The following is a 24467-nucleotide window of genomic DNA, read 5'->3' as shown; positions in this document are numbered from 1 at the left end:
ATTTCACTGCACAGCACAGGAGACATTTTGGGTCTACTGCTTTACTTTTTTGTCCCAACCCTCACAGGATCTGTTAAGAAATTTAAAATAATCATTTGAAGGCCTGGACACCACACAATTGACCCTGGTAACTGAGAGCAAAAATAAGTAAAACTTTTATCTTCCACTTTGTAAATGGCACACAATTGGATCTGGGAATGTTGTCACTCTCAGTGTACCAGTTACAGTATGGAAAACTGGCTGGATCTGGGGCATTCAGCTTTATTTGGACCTTGGCAAAACATGATGTCCAGTAGTCACTAACACAGGCAAAGTGCAGACTTGCTTAAGTGAACCTTTGTAATGTAAAATGTAAATCAAATCCACTGCTACGACAGCAGGAAAAGATGCATTTTAGGATGTAATTTTAAATGTGATCAACAGTCCGCCACAAGGTGGCGGTAGCGCGCCAGTAAACTAGATCCCAACCGCCGGTGAAGAAGAAAAGGACCACAACATTGGATCTAAACAGGGTTTCATTTAGGTCTCAAATCGAGTTTATCAACAAGCAGTTAAACCCTGCTGAAGAAACGTCCACAAGAGTTTTTAGAAATCGGGAATAAATGGGTGATCAGCGCAGACTGCTGGATTTCACCCGGACACCTCAGATCATCTTACACCGAATAGGTATGAAACACCAGCGGAACTAACTTATTGGGGCCTGCCAAAGCAATGAACTGTTATTCACCTCTAAACTGGACTCTTTATTATTATTTTTCTTCCGTCCAGATTAATGCGGCCCGAACCGCTGCGTGCACCCCCACAATATATGTATCAAAACGTCCGGCTCGGTCCCGTGAGGTGTGCTATTCCTTTTATTGGCGTTTCGAGTTACCATGGCGACGTAATTAACGAAAAACCGAGCCCCAAAATCCCCATAGGAATGAATGGAGTCAGGGGCGGAAGGAATCCTCAAAATTCACTGTTTTTGAGGCTCTACTGTATCGCCATACTTTCACCTAGAAACACAGTTTGACTTTCAGTTTTTAGAGAAATCCGCCGGCTCTTCAGAAGTGAAAACGGTTTGTCGATAACTGCTACGGTTTCTCTAAAATTTGACTTGAAGCGACACAAAGTTTGCGAGAAAATCCCACTCCTACAGTGGAGATGGCAGTTACTAGTGTAGAAAGAGGGGATTTTTTCAGGAAAAAATATTTTTAACTCGCCCTCAGGGCCACAAATTTCGCTCTAAAGTCAACATTTTTGGCCAGTTTGTAGGGCCGGGCTTCTGCTTTCAGACAATATCTTTAAAATTGTTCCAAGTCTCATAGTTTTCTGTCAAACCCCCTCGATCGCCAAGAGTCAGTAGATTTCTGTAGGCCTTCCATGTATTTTCAATGAGAGCTTGACCAGTAATCCACGAGTGAAACCATTTCTTTCCATCGTCCTATTTTATACTATGAATGACATAGAGCTATGAAAATATCCATGATTGGGGACGAGGGATAGCTGTCGACCACAGTTCAAAATTTTTTCAAATACCATGTACGGTTTCTGAGATATTAGACTTTGTTCAGGAGCAGGTTCAGGCATTTTGGTCTTTTTTTCCATTTTCCCCCTCTTTTCACCTTGTGTTGTGTCTTTATTATTATATTTTCACTAATAAAGGATGAATATTAATGTTCCCCTGTCCGTTCTGATAAAAACGGTCCAAGAATGACATCGATCGCCCCTACGGTTTCCAAGTTATGGCCAGTTGTTCGGGAGCATGCGCCTCCATGTTATAAAGCCTAGACCAGGGGAGACACATAGAAAGTCTTTGGTTTCATATAATAATTTTTCATATGATAATGCCATAATGTTTTCATACACACTTTAAATTGGAATATCATTTATTAGACAAATGACCTCATTTTTATTTGAGCGTTGCTCAATATTACAAATTTTGTTTAGTTATAGTTTAGTGTTCATTTATAGTGTCAAACAATATCTTTAAATCTGTTCGCTCTATCTTTCCTGTATTCAGGCTTGGGTTGTCTTGGGTTTAAACTTATTGAGACTGTTTATCATTTATTTGCCCATTAGATGTTAGTTCATTTTGTAATTTGAGTGTTCAATACTTTTTAAGGCATGTTTATTTGCATTAAAGTGTGTGGTCAGTGTGCACAACTCAAGATAGAAAAAATTGATGGGTTCACATTTCAGTAAAAAGAGAAATGTAAAGTTTTTTTGATATCCATATACATGAAATTATTACAGTATGCTCTCTTGTACTTGCATGAAGAAGCTTTTTCCTTTTTCTGTTTGTCTGTTTAGATGTACTGCAGCATTACATTAAGGAGGAGGTTCTCTTTGACTACCGGCTGTTTACCCAGGAGAGGAACTCGAGTTTGGACCAAGATAATCCAGAGCCTCTGGAGATGAAACAAGAGCTAAATGAGTCAGGGCATCTGCAGATAAAAGAGGAGGAGAATGAACTTTGTGTCAGTCAGGATAAAGAACACCTTGTGCTGAAGCAGGATACTGATACCTTTATGGTGACTCCTACAGAAGAGGAAAAATACAACATTAAACTTCAACCAAAATTGAACCAACTCATGTCTCAGGACTCCTGTGAAACTCTGAACCAGGATCAGGAAGCAAACCATCACCAAGACTCTGGATCCAAGAGAGACAAAGAGCCGAAACAGAATAAGACGCATCAGAAAACCAGACAGTATAAAGCCAATTCTGACAGGTCAAGACTAAAAGAACTAAAGAAAACTCACAAAGATGAGAAACTGTACACCTGTAAAATGTGCAATGAATGCTTTTCTCAAAATAGGAGCTTGACCATTCACATGAGAAGTCACTCAGGTGAGAAGCCTTTCTCATGTGTGACCTGTGGAAAAAGTTTCAGCTTAAAGGGTAACTTGAATGATCACATGAGAAGTCACACAGGTGAGAAGCCTTTCTCATGTGTGACCTGTGGAAAAAGTTTCAGCTTAAAGGGTAACTTGAATGATCACATGAGAAGTCACACAGGTGAGAAGCCTTTCTTATGTATGACATGTGGAAAAAGTTACAGTCGAAAAGATCATTTAACACGTCACATGAGAATTCATACCGGTGAAAAGCCTTTCTCATGTTTGACCTGTGGAAAAGGTTTCTGTTTGAAGGGAAATTTAACTGATCACCTGAGAAGTCACACTGGTGAGAAGCCTTTTTTGTGTAAGATTTGTGGAAAAGATTTTACAAAAAAACTTAATTTAGCTTGTCACATGAGAAGTCACACAGGTGAGAAGCCTTTCTCATGTGTGACTTGTGGAAAATGTTTCAGTCAAAAAAATTATGCAATTGTTCATATGAGAAGTCACACAGGTGAGAAGCCTTTCTCATGTGTGACCTGTGGTAAAAGGTTCAGCATAAAAGGTAACTTGAATGTTCACATGAAAACTCACACAGGTGAGAAGCCTTTCTTATGTATGACATGTGGAAAAAGTTACATTCGAAAAGATCATTTAACACGTCACTTGAGAATTCATACCGGTGAAAAGCCTTTTTCATGTTTGATCTGTGGAAAAGGTTTCTGTATGAAGGGAAATTTAACTGATCACCTGAGAAGTCACACTGGTGAGAAGCCTTTTTTGTGTAAGATTTGTGGAAAAGATTTTACAAAAAAACTTAATTTAATTTGTCACATGAGAAGTCACACACGTGAGAAGCCTTTCTCTTGTGTGACTTGTGGAAAATGTTTCAGCCAAAAAAGTAATGCAATTGTTCATATGAGAAGTCACACAGGTGAGAAGCCTTTCTCGTGTGTGACCTGTGGAAAAGGTTTCAGCATAAAAGGTAACCTGAATGATCATATGAGAAGTCACACAGGTGAGAAGCCTTTCTCATGTGTGACCTGTGGAAAAAGTTTCAGTATAAAGGGTAACTTGAATGATCACATGAGAAGTCACACAGGTGAGAAGCCTTTCTTATGTATGACATGTGGAAAAAGTTACAGTCGAAAAGATCATTTAACACGTCACATGAGAATTCATACCGGTGAAAAGCCTTTCTCATGTTTGATCTGTGGAAAAAGTTTCTTTATGAAGGGAAATTTAACTGATCACCTGAGAAGTCACACTGGTGAGAAGCCTTTTTTGTGTAAGATTTGTGGAAAAGATTTTACAAAAAAACTTAATTTAACTTGTCACATGAGAAGTCACACACATGAGAAGCCCTTCTCATGTATGATGTGTGGTAAAAGTTTCCGTCAAAAACATACCTTATTTTATCACATGAAAACTCACTGAAGTAAGAAGCCTTTCTCACATGTGACCTTTGGGGGAAACGTTTCAGTCTAAAAAACGAATTAACTGATTGCATGAGAGGTCATAGTGGTGAAAACGTTTCCCATATATGACATATAAAAAAGTTTACTGTCAAAAATATTGCTTAATTTATTGCATGGAAATTCACACAGGCTAAAAGAAGTTGCAAAGATGGCATGAAGCGCTTGACGTGAGGGGTCACACAGGTAAATGGTCTTTTTCAAGTTTTCCATTTTTGTGGCCATGAACTTTGGGTCATGACCGAAAGAACGAGATCACGGATACAAGCGGCTGAAATGAGCTTCCTCCGTAGGGTGGCCGGGCACTCCCTTAGAGATAGGGTGAGGAGCTCGGCCATCCGGGAGGGGCTCGGAGTAGAGCCGCTGCTCCTCCACATCGAGAGGAGCCAGTTGAGGTGGCTCGGGCATCTATACCGGATGCCTCCTGGACGCCTTCCTCGGGAGGTGTTCCAGGCACGTCCCACCGGGAGGAGGCCCAGGACACGCTGGAGGGACTATGTCTCTCGGCTGGCCTGGGAACGCCTTGGGCTCCCCCTGGAGGAACTGGAGGAGGTGTCTGGGGAGAGGGACGTCTGGGCGTCTCTGCTGAGTCTGCTGCCCCCGCGACCCGGTCCTGGATAAGCGGAAGACGACGAGTACGTTTAAAAAATGGATGTCATTTAACTAGTCATTTCAAACCTCTTAGATTAGACGGGGCAATCTCCTGAATCTTTTTAAATTTTCAGTTATTTGGGTAATTGTAAAATCACAGTTCAGAACCAGGAGTCTGTAGTACAACAATAAAATAAAGTCCCAGCCGGGGACACACTATATGATTTTCTTTGCTTGGTTTTACCCGCAGATTCTCAATCGGGGAAAGTCTGCATTAGTCGGCAGGGCGAGCTGGAGCAAAAAGCTGTTGGTGTGAGAGGGGGAGAAGACTTGAGTCTTCATGTGTGTGAAGAGAGCTGACCCGACCTCAGTCGCAGTCAAAACACAGGTTTAAATGTTTGGAGCAGAGTCAGGTAGTGTGAACTGATTACCAACAGCCAATGGAAAGGTTGAGGCTAGAACACATCAAATACGAGTCCTGTTTTTATTTTTAAAACTTTTACTGTAACTGTAAAACATGAACCTAAATGCAAAAGAGCAGTGGGCATAATATAAACGATCAACTTATTACGATCGCAGGGTGATTAAGAAAAGCAAAACAACTCTAAAGAGGGACTGTATATTTAATTTTAAAATTTATTAAAGGGCCTTATTAAAAAGGCAAACATTTCAGATTTTTAGCATAAAGGTAAAAATGCTCTTAGAATAAGAAGTTAATTTATTAAATACATTGGTTTAGTTTGGGGATTTATGTAAGGAATTGGCATCACTGAATAAAATACTTTCCAACTGCATTTAAGTTCTTTACCATACATTAAAAACTTTTTGTTTATGCAATACAGTCCAAACATTATACTGTCTGTTCAAATAGAAATAATACTTTTAGAATAAATAAATGAAAGTTCCAAACTGTCAACACAAGTATTACAAAAACACATTAAACAGTAGTCAAATCCAATCACTTGTGGGATAAACCTAAAGCATTTTAAATTGCATCAATTTCATTTAATGGAGGAGTGGGACAGAAAAATAGTCGATCTGAAAATATCTTCTATTACCGCCACATAGTGGTATATTTGATCCTTCGAGCTGTCGCCCTGGGTTTGATGCTTTCAGTTTGCCGTTGTTGGTCTGAAAAAAATCCTGTGGTTTGTTATTCCTCTGTTGTTAACCATGTGATCCTCAGTCTTTCAGTTGTGAAACAAAAATGTGCTGAAACCAGTCTGTTAGTGTGAACATCAAGTCTTTTCAAAATGTGCGAAGACTCTGAAAGTTGTGCAGTGTTCCCAGTTTAAAGGGTACATCTTAGACACAAATCTGATGCTGTCATTTGTTTCAAAGTGACAATAATTGATGAACAATCAATCAAATATATAAAAATCTACTGGAGTTCTAAACATTTATGTATGGAAGCCAAGAGCAGCCATCCTACTTGTAAATTGTTTATATTGATTATCTTTAGAGAATAAGATATTTGCCTGGGGAAAATGCTTAGCGCTGTAGCTCTAGTATTTTATGCGTTAAAAATGTTTTTTTATGCTCTATTCAAATCCTACTGTATCTTTGTTTTGGACCATGAAAACACTGGCCTCTGCTGAGCTTTCATCCTAAATAATTGGGTTTATCTATTGTCTTTAAAAATTTCTAATACAAGTTTTCTTTCTACTGTTTTCTGCTGCAGCTGTTTTTATAGATTTGTCTTTTCTAACTGGTGAACCCAACATCCCTATGTCCAGTGGTCATGGGGGAGAGGCGGGGTAGACTATAGTTTAGGGGTCCCCAAACCCCGGTCCAAACCCATAGAACGTTTTGTACGGATCGCAAAGCATTTTCTCATTTACTTGAACAGCTGAGACGGGCAGCTATGTGGCTCAGCGACATTTTGATCCACACAAGCCAGCTGGTGGCGGTAATGCATCACATCTTTTTGTGCCAAGAAACTATGCGGCGTCCTTGAACGCAATATGAGCGAGCTACACGGCTAATATCACGGTTTCTTACAGCACAGCAGCGAGCATATGAGTGTTCACTGCAAGTACAGGAAATTTTAGGAAAACACAAAAAGCCTTTCACAGACTGAGAAATGATCGAAGAGTGCATGGAAGCTGTGACAGAAACACTTTTAGATGGAAAAGAAGGACAACAACTTAAGGGAAAGATTAAGCAAACTGCCCTGCCTGCCAAAAGCACAAGGAGAGCAGAACTTATATCTAGGTGTTCTGACCCAGCTCGACTGAGCCATTCAAAGTACGTTTCATATTGGTACTTAAATTGGATTGGACTTTTCTGTTCAGCAGAGGATTTCATTGGCATATAAATAATTGATCAGTTGTTAAAAAATCAAAACTCTAATGTTAATTAAATGATGAATAAAAATGAAAGAAAATATATGTGTCAGTTTATTTCAAATGTTCGGACCCCAAAGTGTTTGGATGATGGAGGTAGTGGACCTCCTGCTATTTTAGTTGGGCACCCCTGCCATAGATGGTTTACCAGTCCATCACAGGGAAACCCAACATTGCCTTCAAAACAAGTCTATATTAATAATACAATTTTAGGGGCTTTAATACGTTTTTTGTATTATGTTTTTGTTTCTTAACTTTCACAACAGACACTTCTGGTAGCTTAGAAAAAGTACTTGAGAGATAACTGACCACGCTCTTTCAGTTAACCTATTAAAATATAGTTCAACCATATAATATAAGATGCTGATTAGGTTGTATAAGGTTACGGGTTGGAGTCCCAGCCCATTGACGTTTGACGCACATGTTCCCCCTCCATCTTCCCCCCATTTATATATTGTAGTTATATTTATACTGTTTAATTTGTATTGTATTGCACCGACTACGCCAAAACAAATTCCTTGTATGTCCAAAAACGTATTTGGCAATAAAGCTTTTCTGATTTCCTGTCACCTCACTTTCAGAAAAAAATAAAAAAAATAAGGATCACTATTGCTATCTATCTATCTATCTATCTATCTATCTATCTATCTATCTATCTATCTATCTATCTATCTATCTATCTATCTATCTATCTATCTATCTATCTATCTATCTATCTATCTATCTATCTATCTATCTATCTATCTATCTATCTATCTATCTATCTATCTATCTATCTATCTATCTATCTATCTATCTATCTATCTATCTATCTATCTATCTATCTATCTATCTATCTATCTATCTAATCTATCTATCTATCTAATCTGTAATCACATATTGCTCTACATTATTTGTGAACAAATTTCTTTAGTGTTTGAACACAAATAATTGAGAGAAATATATTATTAGGTTTGTGTTGCTAATATTAGTTTTCACCAATACAAATGGCAGATCCCACTGTTTTTCGATTTGCAGCCCCAATCCATCTTTGGTATGTTCAGACATGATTCATGCAGAAAGTCAACAAGAATGAAAGAAATATGTAGCCAGTGATGTGTATCCTAATTGAAATGAACTATTTTTTTCATAAATGCTGAACGGTTCTAAATTATGCTCTAAATAATGTATCAGCAGGGATTAAATGTAGGACATTCTGATAAACATCGTTCAGCACAGTTTTTAATCGATTATATGTGACTCTGGTCATTTATTTTGATGATAATGGAATACATCGAATGAAAACCCAGAATGAAATTTCTCAAAAAAAAAAGAATTTACATAAAACCAATAAAAATTATATTTGTAACTTTACAGTTATTCAGAAACAGTAATAACATGGGCTATTAATTGTCCTAATCTTTTTTTGTAGAATAAAATGTTTTTTGTCTCCTGTTCTGTTCACCTTCCAATCCAGCAGGAGGCAGTAATGCTCCTTTTTAACCGGCTTAGATGAGACGACGAGGAGACGAGTTTGTTTCCGGGTGATTCTCTCCGTGTTTTGCAGCTAGATGCTTCAAGAGAAACAAAGAATTGAAACAAAGCGCCAGCAGCGGAAATATATCATTTGTGTGTTGAATAAGTGAGCGTTATGGAGAATAGATGTTTTCAGTTCAGCCTCAGAGGGAGTTTATCATCGGCAAATCAACTGTTGCTAAGAATACATTTACACAGTTTGAAGACAAGCACCGTCAAGTCTGAGGCAGCGCAGACTTCTTGATTTCACCCGGACACCACCGATAATCTAAATTCGGACAGGTATGAAATAAAGGCGGTTTTACAGGTGAGAACATTTAGGAGTAGTTTTTAATGCAATTAATGTGCTGGTTATCTCGCCCCTAATCTACCTCGTACTTAGTACAATCTTTGTAGCCCGGGTTTTCAGTAGATTGATTCAACCATTTATTTTATACGTCGATTAAGGAATAAAGCAATAACCCTCCCCGAAGCTGATATGACTGGGAAAGTTTGAGTTCACTGAGCAACCATGGCTTTGGTATCCAATATGGCGGCGCGCATACAGAACGCAGTGGAAGTTTACTGCATTACTTGTTTATGGGCGCTTTTCACATATTGCTCAACAATATATCTTTATGAACAAATTCCTTTAGTGTTGGAACACACAAAATGGGGATAAATATATGATCATGCTTGTGTTGCTAATATTAGTTAGCACCAACACAAATGGCACATTCCACAGTTTTTCCGACTTCAATAAATCAATCTAAATTAATTTAAAGGGCGCTTTACGTACCACAAGGCAACCACGGTGATGTACAGCAAAATAAGAAACAACACATGACATAAAATCTTGTTAATAAATGATAACACAACAAAAGGCAGAAGATAGTGTAAGGACTGGTCTACTAATCATGCTCTCTGCAGTTAAAAGCCAGGGTAGAAATGTTACTTTTTAAGAGATTTAGATTCATTAAGACTTCTAGCAGACTTTGACAGAAAGAGGGAGACAGTTCCAGATTTTAGGAGCTGCAGCTGAGAAGGCTCCTTCTCTCCTAAACACAAGTCGAGTCCTAGGAAACCGCAAGAGCATTTCATCTCTAGATCTCAGAGCTCTATCAGGATGCTCAGGAAGTAGGTGCCCGACAATTTAAACATTTAAAAACCAATAGAAAAAATTTAAGAACAGTTCTAAAAGAAAAAGGCAGCCAGTGAAGAGAATACAATATAGGTATAATATACTCACATCGTCTAGTCCCTGTTGATAGGTGGGCAGCTGAATTTTGGACCAAATGGAGACGGCACAGCAGAGACTACTTTAAACCTACTTTAAAGAGTACTGCAGTAGTCCAGTCTAGAAAAGATAAAAGCATGAATGAGGAAGATGAGGCTTGATTTTGCTTATTAACCTCAGATGATAAAAACTAGACTGGACTACTGCACTTACCTGTTAATAATGACTCCAAGATTCCTGATAAAAGGACAGTCTGAAGAATTTACTTAAAACCATTAAAAATGATTTTTTTTTAACACAGCAGTATCATATTCTTGCTGGATTATTGCTTAAACAATCATGGGGAAGGCCGGTGAATTGACAGTTGTCCAGCGGACAGTTATTGATGCCCTCCACATGCAGGGTAGGCTAGAAAAGGCCATTGCTAAAGATGCGGGTTGTTTGTGTATTAATGGAAAGTTTTTTCCGGTGTTCAAACCAATGCCGTTACTAAGAAAATGCAATTGTAATTTTTTGATCTGACACGTTTTATTACAAAAAAATTGCAATAAAGGAGGCCAATCCCAGATAAAAAATATACTATGCATTTAGACCATCTATGCTATGAATATGTTTGGACTACTCACTGGGCTCTATCTGGGGTATATTTTTGCAATGTATACAAAGCAGAAAAGTCTTTGGTTTGTTTGGTTTTGTTTTTGCAGCTAGTGGTCTTTAATCAGTCGATAAATATCCTGTTTGTATTTAAACGTGGTTCCATCCTAAAGCCGGGCTACGACCCAGCAGCTGAAATGCAGAAATTTGTAACTTTCTCTTACGCCTTAAGTTTTTGACAAGGTGGGGAACATGTGATCCCCCAAATACCACCTCTATAACCGCCACGCAAAATACAATTCAAACGATATGGAGATAGATTCCTATGATGTCTACAAATGTGTTACAGGTGAAACATGAATACATGCACTATCTGGCAACTAAATCAAATAAATGTTTAATAAAGAAAGTAAATAAAGTAAGTAGAAACTATATCATTCACTTATTAATATGAAAAAAACTTTTCTAACTATTTAATCTGCTTGTAACCTCATATTTTATTCAACTGTACTTTTATGTATATTTTGTAATATTAGGGCGCTAACAAATGCATCTATACATGCACAGTATGAAGAAAGCACAGTTTATTTAAGCTACAATAATAGCTTTGTATTTTTTCTCTTTACCTTACCTAACTATAGTATTATGTTGAGATGGAGGAGGATCTACCTCACCAGCAGCTCTGCAAACAAAAGAGAAACTTTAGTTTGGACCAGAAGGAAGCAGAACCTCTGCAGATCAAAGAAGAGCAGAATGAGCAAGAACATCAACCGATAAAGGAGGAGCAGGAGGAGTTTGAATCTTTCCAAATAAAAGAGGAAGAAGAGGAACTCCATATCAGTCAGGATGAAGAGCCTTATTTGCTAAAGTGGAACACTTATACCTTTGAGGTTTCTCCTGTTAATGGAGAAAAATACCACCTTGAACCAGAACCAGACAGACACCAACTGGACCCTGAGGATGCTCCTGAAGTGAAGAACCAGGATCAGGAAGAAAACGATCATGAAGACTTAGGATTAAGGCGAGACCTTGTGAAGCTGCTGGCTGAAGCTGGTAAGAAGGTCATTATTCATAGTTAACAAGTCCATTACCAACACTAGCTGATAGAGCATTCAAAGAAGAAGAAGTCATTATTCTAAGCAACAAGAAATACAGGTTACAAGTTTAAAATACATTCAGGGACAAATATCCCGTGGTGCGATGGGACCAAACGGCTGTTCTTTGGGGGCTAGGCTGCTCGGAGAGAACTTCTCCTTGGTGTCTTTCGGGATCTCTGAGGGGGTCCCCGGCCACGGTCAACACTGGGCTTGTGTGGGTGCTGGCAGGACAAGAGGGGGACAGTTGGGAAGATGACCACCAAGAGGGCATTTATGCTGGTGCCTTGGTGCCCACCAACTCCTTCCTCACATATGTAACACCACACACCAGTAGGGTCTTGGGGCGTGGGACAATGGACCTTGTTGGCCATTGGGGGAGCACCATGCAATACCTCCTCTCTGCTATATTTGGCCCCGTCCAGCACCTCAATTTTAATGCACTAGAGGCACTTAGGGCTTGGGTTGGGGTGGAGCAGACTCTGCTGTCAACAAGAAGTTGAGTCTTTTACACCCCATTCACAACCCCAATTTCAATGCTCAATTTCAAGTTCAGACATGCACATCTGCATTCATCACAAGACTTCACATTACCACAGACACGCAAACAAACGCCACAGGGCTGTGCTCGGGAGGCAAGGCGTGGTCCACCCGGGTCCTGCCATGGGGCCTGTGCCGTCTCGGCTGGGACGGGGGTGTGGGGATGGCCTAGGGGTCTCTTAGGGGCCAGGTCTACATGTTGCTCTTAGGTGCTGTGGATTACATTAGAACTTTAGTTTCATTTGATGTCAGTGAAAGAAGAATAAAACCAATAAAATTGATACAGTCCATGTAAATATCTGGTTTCAACTGTATGTGTCTTTTTATGATTTGTAGGGATGATATTTGTTTTATTATTCACATTTTAATCAGTACCTTTCTGTGTTGATTAGAAGTGTCCTCCATTGCTGAAGATGGTCCTACATCATTCAGAAGACAATCATCTAAACATGGATGCAGTGAAACACAGGTGAGAAAATTCACAACCACATATTGCTTTAAAAAAGGAAACATTACTACCAAGTTAAAAAGGTAACAAGAGGAGTTATATTAGAATATACATCCATGAAGAAATAGAAAGTTTGTGTGCAGAGTTAGTGTACAGCATAAATTTATGAGTAAAATGCAATAAAAACAGAATACTGGGATACACCTGCAGATTTGTACCTTTTTATTTAAAAGCAGATCGTAATGGATTCATCTCCTTTCTGCAGGACATTGGGCTTCGGACGAGGGTCCCACCAGTCGAAAGCGACGACAGCTGTCTTAGTGATAGTGACGATAGTGATGAGGACCACAGAGCTAAACCCGGTGATGAAAGCAGTAGTGATGAAGAGTCCAACAGCAGTAATGATCCACCTGCCAGCACTAGCGCCACTATCGCAAGCGCTCAATCGGCCTCTGCTAAAAGGAGACGCTGGCGAAAGTTAGCATGGGAGAAGGTGCAACCACAGAACTCAGCAAAAGACCTTCCTATCTGGCGAGGCTCTCTTCCCAGTGCTGAAGAAACCAGAGAGCCTATTCAGTATTTCCGAGACTTTTTTGATGTTGACCTTTTGAATACTATTGTACAACAAAGTAATCTGTACTGTGCACAAGAAAGTACATACAGTCGATACAGTGGCCTCAAACTGGATCGAAATGAACTTGAGCAGTTTATTGGCACTTTGGTGTACATGAGTGTTGTACATTTACCAACGTCAAGAATGTACTGGTCCAGTGAATGTCGAGTAGAGCAGGTGGCTGATGTGATGACCCGAGAGAGATGGAAAAAAATTAAGGAATTCATTCATTTCAATGACAACAGCAACACGACTGCCAACAGTGGGGATGCGCTCTTCAAAATTAGACCCATTATTGATTCACTTCTCCAAAAGCTTAGCAGGCTACCTCAAGATCAAATGTTGGCTGTTGCTCAGCAAATGGTCCCTTTCACAGGTACGTCTAGTCTAATTCATTATATCCCCAAGAGGTCTCGCAAATGGGGATACAAAATCTTTGTGCTGTGTGATACAAAGGGCCTGGTGCATTCTTTCGACATATTTACAGGAAAACTAGATCCTGTACCTGGAGAACCAGACATCGGGGGGAGTGGAAACATTGTCTTAAAGCTTGTACAGGTCATTCATGGTTCCGTCAATCATCTTCTGTATTTTGACAGCTGGTTTTCTTCCTTTGACTTGTTTGTGGCTCTTGCAAACAAGGGGATACTAGCCCTTGGGACTGTGGAGCAAAGTGCCCTCCAAGGGTGCAGTTTTAGCACAGACCCTGAGATGAAGAAGAAGGGAATGGGGTCATTTGAAGAGAAAAGGGCTGTCGTCGACAGTTTAGAAATAAGAGCAGTTAAATGGTTTGACTATAGAGGGGTGATCGTTGCTAGCACTTTTGCCAATGCCCAGCCTGTGTCTAACATCCAAAGATGGGACAGAAAGTTGAAACAGAAGGTTTCCGTTGAATGCCCAGCCATCATCAGCCTGTATAACACGTTTGTGGCTGGCGTTGATGCTCTAGATGCACTGATTACATCTCATCGTATCCAGATTAGGTCCAGAAAGTACTACCAACGGTTATTTTTTCATTTTGTTGATATGGTCATTGTAAACTGCTGGCTATTATATCAACGTGATTGTGAATCCCTGGATGTTCCAAGAAAAAAGCAGAAGGACTTTCTTGCGTTTAGAATTTCAATAGCACAAGCACTCTGCATGCAAGGCAAGGACCTGTCCAGCAAGAAGAGGGGCTGGGCTTTCTTTGATGTCGAAAGTGAATTTGAAAAGAAGAAACGTCGAGGCCCGGCTAAGGCTATTCCAACACTGAAAGTCCGTTCAGATGCTGTTGGTCACTGGCCAGTGGTGGAAAGCGGACGGCAACGCTGCAAACTTCCTAACTGTAAGGGCCAGACAGTCTTCAAATGTTCAAAGTGCAATGTGCACCTGTGCCTCAAGAAAAACAAGAACTGTTTTGGAGAATTTCACAAGTAACAATTTTTTCTTCCTGCAAACAAGGGAATACCAGTCCTGGACTGTAACTGTGCAGCAAAATGGGTTTCCTTTATTTGATTACCGTGACAATAGACCGCAATGATTGAACACATCCACTTCCAAACTCAGCTTCAGCAACAGCAGCATCAATAAAATGCTCTACATACCTGAGACTGGAAAATGTGTTTGTATACTACCATTGGTTATGCTAATATATACTAAATTTAGATCAGTCCTACTTATTTTAATGATCTTAGTTCAACCAAGAAGCCTATTTCTGAAAAAATGAATGCTATTGATTTAATTCTTTTGAAAAGCAATTGAATTATTTGTTTACTTGTATTTTATTTCATGCATTTCTATTACTCATTAAACAAGCTTAAATGTGCCAATTTTACATTCAATTAATCATCAGAATATTCCATAGAATAATCTATTACTAAAACAATTGTTTGCTGCAACCTTGTACAGCATAGCTGACAATGCTGATAATGAAGAGGTACTTGTTTAGAAAGGGTCATTTTAACTTCAGAATTATAGAAGAATTTGACATGACAAATGAATCATGAGGAAAGTGTTTATTTCTTTCCACCCTAACTTAGATTACTGTAGCTCTGCATGAAGACTATCCTACAATGGCCCTAAGTGGCAGATGGTTCTTGTATAAAGCAGTAGGTAAAGCCATATTAACTCTCTACTTTGTGTCTGACTTCATAAGACATTTACAACATTTTTGCATTATATTTTGACAAGAACTTATGGAACAGTGTTGCGTCTTTTACTTTTCTGCTTTTAAATATGTGGACACAAGCTTCTTTAAACTAACTCACTTTGTTCCCCTCTAAAAACTTAAATTTTTTGTATTATGGTTGAAAAGCAATAATAGCCCCCTTTCCACTGAAAGCTTTAAACGACAGGATTTATTTTACTCGGGTAAAAGGACTCCTGGGGATTTGGGTGCCCTCTGTTTCCATTTCTCAAAAATGCCACGGACCATTTATTTAAACCAGCCTAATTACGTATGGGAGAGCTGTAGAGAAAAATCCACTACACCTTCGGTCCAGCAGATGGCTTTACTCGTTTTAAAAGGCTGTTGGTTAAAACTTAAGTTGCACCAGATCCATAACCAGGAACATTTTTATTAACATTTCATATTTTACCAACCTGCATCAGGCCAGGGTTGTTGCTTTGCAACTGCATGTTTAAGTACAATAACTACTAAACACTGATTAACACACTTATTTTCCGTTTATCATCAGGTAAACTCAGATAACTACAGAAAAATGTTAGAATAAAAAAACTGATAAATAGTCCAGAAGTACAGGAAACTGGAGCCATGACTGTCTAATCATAAGCAAATATTTATATAAAGCAGAAAATGGGTAGACAGTGGAGTAGAGGATCACTGATCATCTGGGAAACTGCATCCAAACCCGGAACTGTGGTCTGTATTTAACTATGAAAAATGTAATAGTTCACACTCCACCAAGTTAGGTTTACATGAAAAGACAGTCTTAGGGTAAGTTTATTTTTTTATGTACAAGGAAAATTTAAAGTCCTCTGATCATCAGCAGTGCATTAAAACATTTGTCGCACAGAACTGTAGTGAAAGTTATTAATGCCAACAATAACCTAAAATGTCACAAATTTCAGGCAAAAAATATAGTTTTATTTTCTGGTACGTGCGGTTAATAACCACATACCTACTGAACGTTTTACAGTCCAGCCGCCAGGCTAGCTTAGCTTAGATTAGCGGCCACACCAGCATGTAAGAAAACTCAAAGAACATTTCAAACTTGGCTGATTCTTGATGAACTGATTGCACGACTGACGTTTTGTTGTCTAATGTGTCACTGATTAAAAACATCCTAAAACTACCTTTATAAAAGGATTATTTGAATACTCACTGTAGCTGCTGGTGCCAAGCCTCGCTCCAAACAACCCCAGGGAAACACTCCGGGGAAATCTGAAAGACCAACTCTAGGGTAGGACATTTTCCCCGTTTACCCACTGTGTGCACATTTTCAGGACCATTAACCCGTAACACCAAACAGGTCCATACTGTATTCAGGTTTTCTTAGAAGCCTCACTTGCCAGCTCCAATTTTCTTTCATAAGAACTAACAAGAAAAAAGTAATTTGTTTAAACTTAATCTTAAATCTTGTGGTCAAATTTACCAAACACTGACCACAAAACAAATACTAGCTGCGTGTTCCTTAAACAACCTCTGAGCATTTTAATACCATCACAAAACAATATACACTGCTCAAAAAAAATAAAGGGAACCCTCAAATAACACATCCTAGATCTGAATGAATGAAATATTCTGATTGAATACTTTGTTCTGTACAAAGTTGAATGTGCTGACAACAAAATCACACAAAAATCATGAATGGAAATCAAATTTATTAACCAATGGAGGCCTGGATTTGGAGTCACACACAAAATTAAAGTGGAAAAACACACTAGAGGCTGATCCAACTTTGATATAATGTCCTTAAAACAAGTCAAAATGAGGCTCAGTATTGTGTGTGACCTCCATGTGCCTCTACGACCTCCCTACAACGCCTGGAGATGCTCCTGATGAGACGGTGGATGGTCTCCTGAGAGATCTCCTTCCAGACCTGGACTAAAGCATCCGTCAACTCCTGGACAGTCTGTGGTGCAACGTGACGTTGGTGGATGGAGCGAGACATGATGTCCCAGATGGGCTCAATCGGATTCAGGTCTGGGGAACGGGTGGGCCAGTCCATAGCTTCAATGTCTTCATCTTGCAGGAACTGCTGACAGACTCCAGCCACATGAGGTCTAGCATTGTCCTGCATTAGGAGGAACCCAGGGCCAACCACACCAGCATACAGGTCCTTCTCAAAATATTAGCATATTGTGATAAAGTTCATTATTTTCCATAATGATGAAAATTTAACATTCATATATTTTAGATTCATTGCACACTAACTGAAATATTTCAGGTCTTTTATTGTCTTAATACAGATGATTTTGGCATACAGCTCATGAAAACCCAACATTCCTATCTCACAAAATTAGCATATCATTAAACGGGTCTCTAAACGAGCTATGAACCTAATCATCTGAATCAACGAGTTAACTCTAAACACCTGCAAAAGATTCCTGAGGCCTTTAAAACTCCCAGCCTGGTTCATCACTCAAAACCCCAATCATGGGTAAGACTGCCGACCTGACTGCTGTCCAGAAGGCCACTATTGACACCCTCAAGCAAGAGGGTAAGACACAGAAAGACATTTCTGAACGAATAGGCTGTTCCCAGAGTGCTGTATCGAGGCACCTCAGTGGGAAGTCTGTGGGAAGGAAAAAGTGTGGCAGAAAACGCTGCACAACGAGAAGAGGTGACCGGACCCTGAGGAAGATTGTGGAGAAGGGCCGATTCCAGACCTTGGGGGACCTGCGGAAGCAGTGGACTGAGTCTGGAGTAGAAACATCCAGAGCCACCGTGCACAGGCGTGTGCAGGAAATGGGCTACAGGTGCCGCATTCCCCAGGTCAAGCCACTTTTGAACCAGAAACAGCGGCAGAACGCGTGACCTGGGCTACAGAGAAGCAGCACTGGACTGTTGCTCAGTGGTCCAAAGTACTTTTTTTGGATGAAAGCAAATTCTGCATGTCATTCAGAAATCAAGGTGCCAGAGTCTGGAGGAAGACTGGGGAGAAGGAAATGCCAAAATGCCAGAAGTCCAGTGTCAAGTACCCACAGTCAGTGATGGTCTGGGGTGCCGTGTCAGCTGCTGGTGTTGGTCCACTGTGTTTTATCAAGGGCAGGGTCAATGCAGCTAGCTATCAGGAGATTTTGGAGCACTTCATGCTTCCATCTGCTGAAAAGCTTTATGGAGATGAAGATTTCATTTTTCAGCACGACCTGGCACCTGCTCACAGTGCCAAAACCACTGGTAAATGGTTTACTGACCATGGTATCACTGTGCTCAATTGGCCTGCCAACTCTCCTGACCTGAACCCCATAGAGAATCTGTGGGATATTGTGAAGAGAACGTTGAGAGACTCAAGACCCAACACTCTGGATGAGCTAAAGGCCGCTATCGAAGCATCCTGGGCCTCCATAAGACCTCAGCAGTGCCACAGGCTGATTGCCTCCATGCCACGCCGCATTGAAGCAGTCATTTCTGCCAAAGGATTCCCGACCAAGTATTGAGTGCATAACTGTACATGATTATTTGAAGGTTGACGTTTTTTGTATTAAAAACACTTTTCTTTTATTGGTCGGATGAAATATGCTAATTTTGTGAGATAGGAATTTTGGATTTTCATGAGCTGTTTGCCAAAATCATCCGTATTAAGACAATAAAAGACCTGAAATATTTCAATTAGGGTGCAATTAATCTAAAATATATGAATGTTAAATTTTCATCATGACATTATGGAAAATAATGAACTTTATCACAATATGCTAATATTTTGAGAAGGACCTGTATGGTCTCACAAGGGGTCTGAGGATCTCATCTCGGTACCTAATGGCAGTTAGGCTACCTCTGGTGAGCACATGGAGGACCATGCAGCCCTCCAAAGAAATGCCACCCCACACCATTACTGACCCACTGCCAAACCGGTCATGCTGAAGGATGTTGCAGGCAGCAGATCTCTCTCCACGGTGTCTCCAGACTCTGTCACGTCTGTCACATGTGCTCAGTGTGAACCTGCTTTCATCTGTGAAGACCACAGGTCGCCAGTGGTGAATTTGCCAATCCTGGTGTTCTCTGGCTAATGCCAAGCGTCCTGCACGGTGTTGGGCTGTGAGCACAACCCCCATTTGTGGATGTCGGGCCCTCATACCATCCTCATGGAGTCGGTTTCTAACCGTTTGTGCAGACACATGCACATTTGTGGCCTGCTGGAGGTCATTTTGCAGGGCTCTGACAGTGCTCCTCCTGTTCCTCCTTGCACAAAGGCGGAGGTAGCGGTCCTGCTGCTGGGTTGTTGTCCTCCTACGGCCTCCTCCACGTCTCCTGGTGTACTGGCCTGTCTCCTGGTAGCGCCTCCAGGCTCTGGACACTACGCTGACAGACACAGCAAACCTTCTTGCCACAGCTCACATTGATGTGCCATCCTGGATGAGCTGCACTACCTGAGCCACTTGTGTGGGTTGTAGAGTCCGTCTCATGCTACCACGAGTGTGAAAGCACCACCAACATTCAAAAGTGACCAAAACATCAGCCAGAAAGCATCGGTTGCACCCTGTTGTCTTTTCCATTTGAATAACATGATGTGAAATTGATTGTCAATCAGTGTTGCTTCCTAAGTGGACAGTTTGATTTCACAGAAGATTGATTTACTTGGAGTTATATTGTGTTGTTTAAGTGGTCCCTTTATTTTTTTGAGCAGTGTATATTAGTATTTTTAGGTTGTCTAAAAATATTAGAAAAAATATGATAAAAGATCATATAAAGAAACTGCTTTTTACAATCTGTGTTAAAACAAAATTGTTTCATTGTTATTTGGTTCAAAATTCATTAAAAAGGAACATTTTCTTTACTTTTAGCAGGTAAGTAGCACATCTGTACAATCAAGAACAATATTTAAATAAGCTGATACAAAATTAGTCTAAAGAAATTTAATAAAAAAGTAGAAAGTTTGACCTTTTAGAAGGTTCTTTAAATACATTTTCATTATTAATTCAAAAGGCTTTTTACCAAATCAAAGCACGTTTAAACTACTCAGAAATAATTTCAATTTAAAGTCAAATGACACCAACAGATTTAATCTTAAAACAAATATTATTGAGTGCTAGTGTGTTAGGACTCCGGTTTAATACTGAACTACAGACTCCAGCCTCTAAACTCAGTTATTTTGCATCCCGATGTTTAAAAGGTTTACAATATTATACCTTTTCATCTGCTAGTTTTCAGGTGAACGTTTTCTCCAAACATCAAAAGGAAATGGCCTTTAACCTGTGAGTTTTCTCATGCGATAAGTTAAGGTTTTTAGACAGACATTTTTCCAAGAGTCATACATGGAAAAGGTCTCTCATGTGCATTCCTGTGGCTTATCACTGGTGTGAGTTCTCAGATTCTCATTTGTATGAGTTATGAAGTGAACTTTTAAGCAGGGTCTGGTAAACAAAGCCACGCGGGTGACGATCATTGTTCCCATTGGACAGAAATGACGGGGGCGGGACAGAACACAGACCCGGAAATGGAAGAAAACATCTGTAGACATGCTGCGTGCAGCTGCTCTGTTCTGCATATTTATGCCGTTATTAAAGCTGTAATATTATTGTGAGGCTGAAGAGCAGCCACAGTACTGTGGTGTCATTCAGTAGAGAGGAACTTCTCAACATCAGAGAGTCCTCTCTTGGGTTTTTTTCACCATCTTTCATCGATCCGAGGTTCACTGAGCTCCTGGCAAGCGGAGCTGCGGCTCTATATGGGATTCTGCACCGAAAACAGCGGAGGGGAAACCGTGCTGGCGCACTGGTAAAGCTCCGCAAAAGAGGACTATGAACACCACTGCCTTTAATCCACCTGGCAAATGTCCGCTCTCTCAACAACAAGATGGACGAGCTGCTTCTTCTCACCGGTAAAAACACGGACCTCCGTGGATCAGTGATTCTCTGCTTCATCGAGACATGGCTGAGTGAAAACATCCCGGACCGAGCACTGCTGATGCCGGACCTCCAGCTGCTCACAGCGGATCGCAGCGTGGAGCTATCGGGGAAGAAGCGAGGAGGCGGAATCTGCTTTTATATAAATGAAGGTTGGTGCAGAGACGTAAAGGTTCTGGAGAAACATGTAGTCCTGATCTGGAGTCATTTTCCATAATCTGTAAACCGTCTTATTCACCGAGAGAGTTTTCCTCATTTATAATAATCGGCTCATATTTTCCACCGCATGGCTGAACTTCTGCTGCTGATAAACATCTTGCTGAGCTGATTACAGACGTGGAGAAAAAATACACGGACTCTTTCATCATAATACTGGGAGATTTTAACAGAGCAAACCTCTCCCATGAACTCCCCAAATACAGACAGCATATTAAGTGTCCCATCAGAGACAAAAACACACTGGACCATTGTTACACAGCTTTAAAGGACTCATATCATGCTGTTACCAGGGCTGCTCTGGGTTTTTCAGATCATTATCTAATCCATCTCATCCCAACCTACAGGCAGAAACTAAGAGCTTCCAAACCCAAGGTTCACATTGTTAAGAAGTGGACTGAGGAATCAAAGCAGACGCTACAGGCCTGCTTTGAATGCACAAACTGGACTGTTTTTGAAACCTCAGCCACTGACTTAAACCAACTAACTGATGTGGTGACATCATACATCAGTTTCTGTGAGGCCATGTGTGTGGAGACCAAGACCTCCTGCACCTTTGGGAACAACAAACCATGGTTTACTCCACACCTCAGGAATCTGTGCAGGGAAAAGGAAGAAGCTCACAGCAGTGGAGATTGGGTGCGGTACAGGCAGGCCAGGAACAAACTAACAAAGGAGATCAAAGCAGCTAAGAGAAGCTACAGTGAGAAACTGAAGAACAACCTTTCTACTGGTGATACTTCAGTTGTATGCAACGGTCTGAGAAACTTGACTGCCTACAAGAGCCCCTCCACCCATCCTGAACAGAATCCTCGCCTGGCCAACCGTCTGAATGGCTTCTACTGCAGACATGACAAGAAGCCATTCACACCTCAAATTATCCCCTCTACATCCCATTCAGGAACAAATTCCTCCCATAAAGCAACCATCAGATCCTCTGCCTGCACTAAAGATCTCTGAGGAAGATGTAAACAGGTTCTTTCAGTGCATGAAAACAAAGAAAGCTGGAGGACCTGATAACGTCTCCCCATCATGCCTGAAAGCCTGCGCAAATCAACTCGCTCTGATCTTCACAAGGATCTTCAACAAGTCACTGGAGAAATGTGAGGTCCCCTCCTGCCTCAAACGATCCACCATCATCCCGGTTCCCAAGAAACCCACCATCGTAGGATTAAATGACTACAGGCCTGTAGCCCTGACGTCTGTGGTCATGAAATCCTTTGAGCGGCTGGTGTTGAAGCACCTGAAAGACATCACAGGCCCCCTGCTGGACCCTCTGCAGTTTACTTACCGAGCAAACAGGTCGGCAGATGATGCTGTTAACTTAGGTCTACACTTCATCCTGCAACACCTCGACCACCCAGGGACGTACGCCAGGATCCTGTTTGTAGACTTCAGCTCGGCCTTCAACACCATCATACCAGACATCCTCCACCAGAAGCTCACCCAGCTCAACGTCCCAGCCTCCACCTGTCAGTGGATCAACAGCTTCCTGACAGACCGACAGCAGCAGGTGAGACTGGGGAGCATCTGCTCCCGATCCAGATCAATAAGTACTGGTGCCCCCCAGGGCTGTGTTCTATCCCCACTCCTCTTCTCTCTGTACACAAATGACTGCACCTCATCGGACTCGTCCGTGAAACTCCTTAAGTTTGCAGACGACACCACTGTGATTGGACTGATCCAGGACGGTGATGAGTCTGCATACAGACAGCAGGTGGATCGGCTGGTACACTGGTGCAGTCAGAACTACCTTGAACTGAACCCACTCAAGACTGTGGAAATGGTGGTGGACTTTCGGGGAACACCACCCCCATACACCCCCCTCACCATCCTCAACAACACTGTATCGGCCGTGGACCATTTGAGGTTCTTAGGAACCACCATCTCTGAGGACCTGAGATGGTCTTCTCACATAGACACTGTTCGAAAGAAGGCCCAGCAGAGACTGTACTTCCTGAGGCAACTCAAGAAGTTCAACCTTCCACAGGAGCTGTTGGTCATCTTCTACACTGCCATCATTCAGTCTGTCTTGTCTTCATCCATCTCAGTGTGGTTTGGATCATCCACAAAACAGGACAGGTCCAGACTGCAACGAATAATCAGGACTGCAGAGAGAATAATCAGGGCTGACCTTCCCTCCATCCAGGACTTATACAGGTCAGAGCTGCTAAAATCTCTGCAGACCCCACACACCCTGCACATAAACTGTTCAGAGCTTTACCTTCAGGTGGCGCTACAGAGCACTGTTCACTAAAACCAGCCACAGAGACAGTTTCTTCCCCCAGGCTGTTTCTCTGTTGAACATTCAATAGAGTACAAAACAACAGCATACAGATGTTGCAAATGCACCTTTTTTATTATATATGTGTATATTGTACATTGTAAATATGTATATTCTGTAATGCAAAAACAGAACAAAAGAGCAAAGTGTACCGGAGTCAAATTCCTTGTTTGTATGAACAAACTTGGCAATAAAGCTGATTCTGATTCTGATTCTGATTCAACACAGACTTTGAGACGTTTTATTTATAATGTTGGAACCCAGTCAGAGAACGCGTGCTGAACACCGACGTTCTCTACGTCCCTCACATCAAGCCAGTAGCGTTGCTAAGCAACACACAGCTTATCAGGTATGATTACCTTACAACACACGTCTTTGCCAACGGCTACGGTGGCTTTTTATGTCCAAAGAGACGTACGCTTTTTGTAGTTGGTTCGGATCGGGGCCGGTTTGTATTCAGACTATAAGCGAACCGCACCAGAGTCCGTTTGGAAGCGGACCGAGACCACCTCAAAAAGTGGGTCTCGGTCCGGTTGTTTGGACCAGGGTTCGCTTGAGTATATTCACACCTGCAAAAAAGGTCCGGACCAAGGAGGGAAACGAACTCTGGTCCGTTTAAAGCGGATCAAAAGTGGTAAGTGTGAATACACCCTTGTAAGACTGTTAACTCCTAGAAGATTTTCATATGTATGGTTAGCATT

At 41.0% G+C, this 24467-nt stretch overlaps 2 protein-coding genes across 3 annotated transcripts; both read left to right on the top strand.

Moving 5' to 3' along the window:
* Positions 1-443: 443 nt before the first annotated feature.
* On the top strand, positions 444-4639 carry LOC124879063 (zinc finger protein 260-like). Its single transcript, XM_047383356.1, has 2 exons — positions 444-666; positions 2296-4639. The coding sequence occupies exons 1-2, from the start codon at positions 603-605 to the stop codon at positions 4260-4262; spliced, it is 2031 nt and encodes a 676-aa protein (XP_047239312.1). The 5' UTR covers positions 444-602; the 3' UTR covers positions 4263-4639.
* A 4104-nt stretch (positions 4640-8743) lies between these two features.
* LOC124879062 (piggyBac transposable element-derived protein 2-like) lies at positions 8744-14841 on the top strand. Of its 2 annotated transcripts, none has more exons than XM_047383355.1 (4): positions 8744-9033; positions 11203-11614; positions 12588-12664; positions 12909-14841. In XM_047383355.1, exons 2-4 carry the CDS (start codon positions 11215-11217, stop codon positions 14673-14675), a joined length of 2244 nt encoding a protein of 747 aa, XP_047239311.1. In that variant the 5' UTR covers positions 8744-9033; positions 11203-11214; the 3' UTR covers positions 14676-14841. The 2 variants fall into 2 exon arrangements, with proteins under 2 accessions (XP_047239311.1, XP_047239310.1); XM_047383354.1 differs by having other exon boundaries at positions 8744-9058.
* Positions 14842-24467: the final 9626 nt, after the last annotated feature.

The sequence above is a fragment of the Girardinichthys multiradiatus genome, chromosome 13, assembly GCF_021462225.1.
Source record: "Girardinichthys multiradiatus isolate DD_20200921_A chromosome 13, DD_fGirMul_XY1, whole genome shotgun sequence".
In the NCBI taxonomy this organism is placed as follows: Eukaryota; Metazoa; Chordata; class Actinopteri; order Cyprinodontiformes; family Goodeidae; genus Girardinichthys; species Girardinichthys multiradiatus.
This window is presented reverse-complemented; position numbering and strand designations above follow the sequence as displayed.

Coding starts and splice junctions, on each gene's coding strand:
- LOC124879063 (XM_047383356.1), top strand. CDS start 603: ATGGGTGATCAGCGCAGACTGCTGGATTTCACCCGGACACCTCAGATC. Junction 667..2,295: donor GATCATCTTACACCGAATAG/GTATGAAACACC, acceptor TTGTCTGTTTAG/ATGTACTGCAGCATTACATT.
- LOC124879062 (XM_047383355.1), top strand. CDS start 11,215: ATGGAGGAGGATCTACCTCACCAGCAGCTCTGCAAACAAAAGAGAAAC. Junction 11,615..12,587: donor GAAGCTGCTGGCTGAAGCTG/GTAAGAAGGTCA, acceptor TGTGTTGATTAG/AAGTGTCCTCCATTGCTGAA. Junction 12,665..12,908: donor ATGGATGCAGTGAAACACAG/GTGAGAAAATTC, acceptor TCCTTTCTGCAG/GACATTGGGCTTCGGACGAG.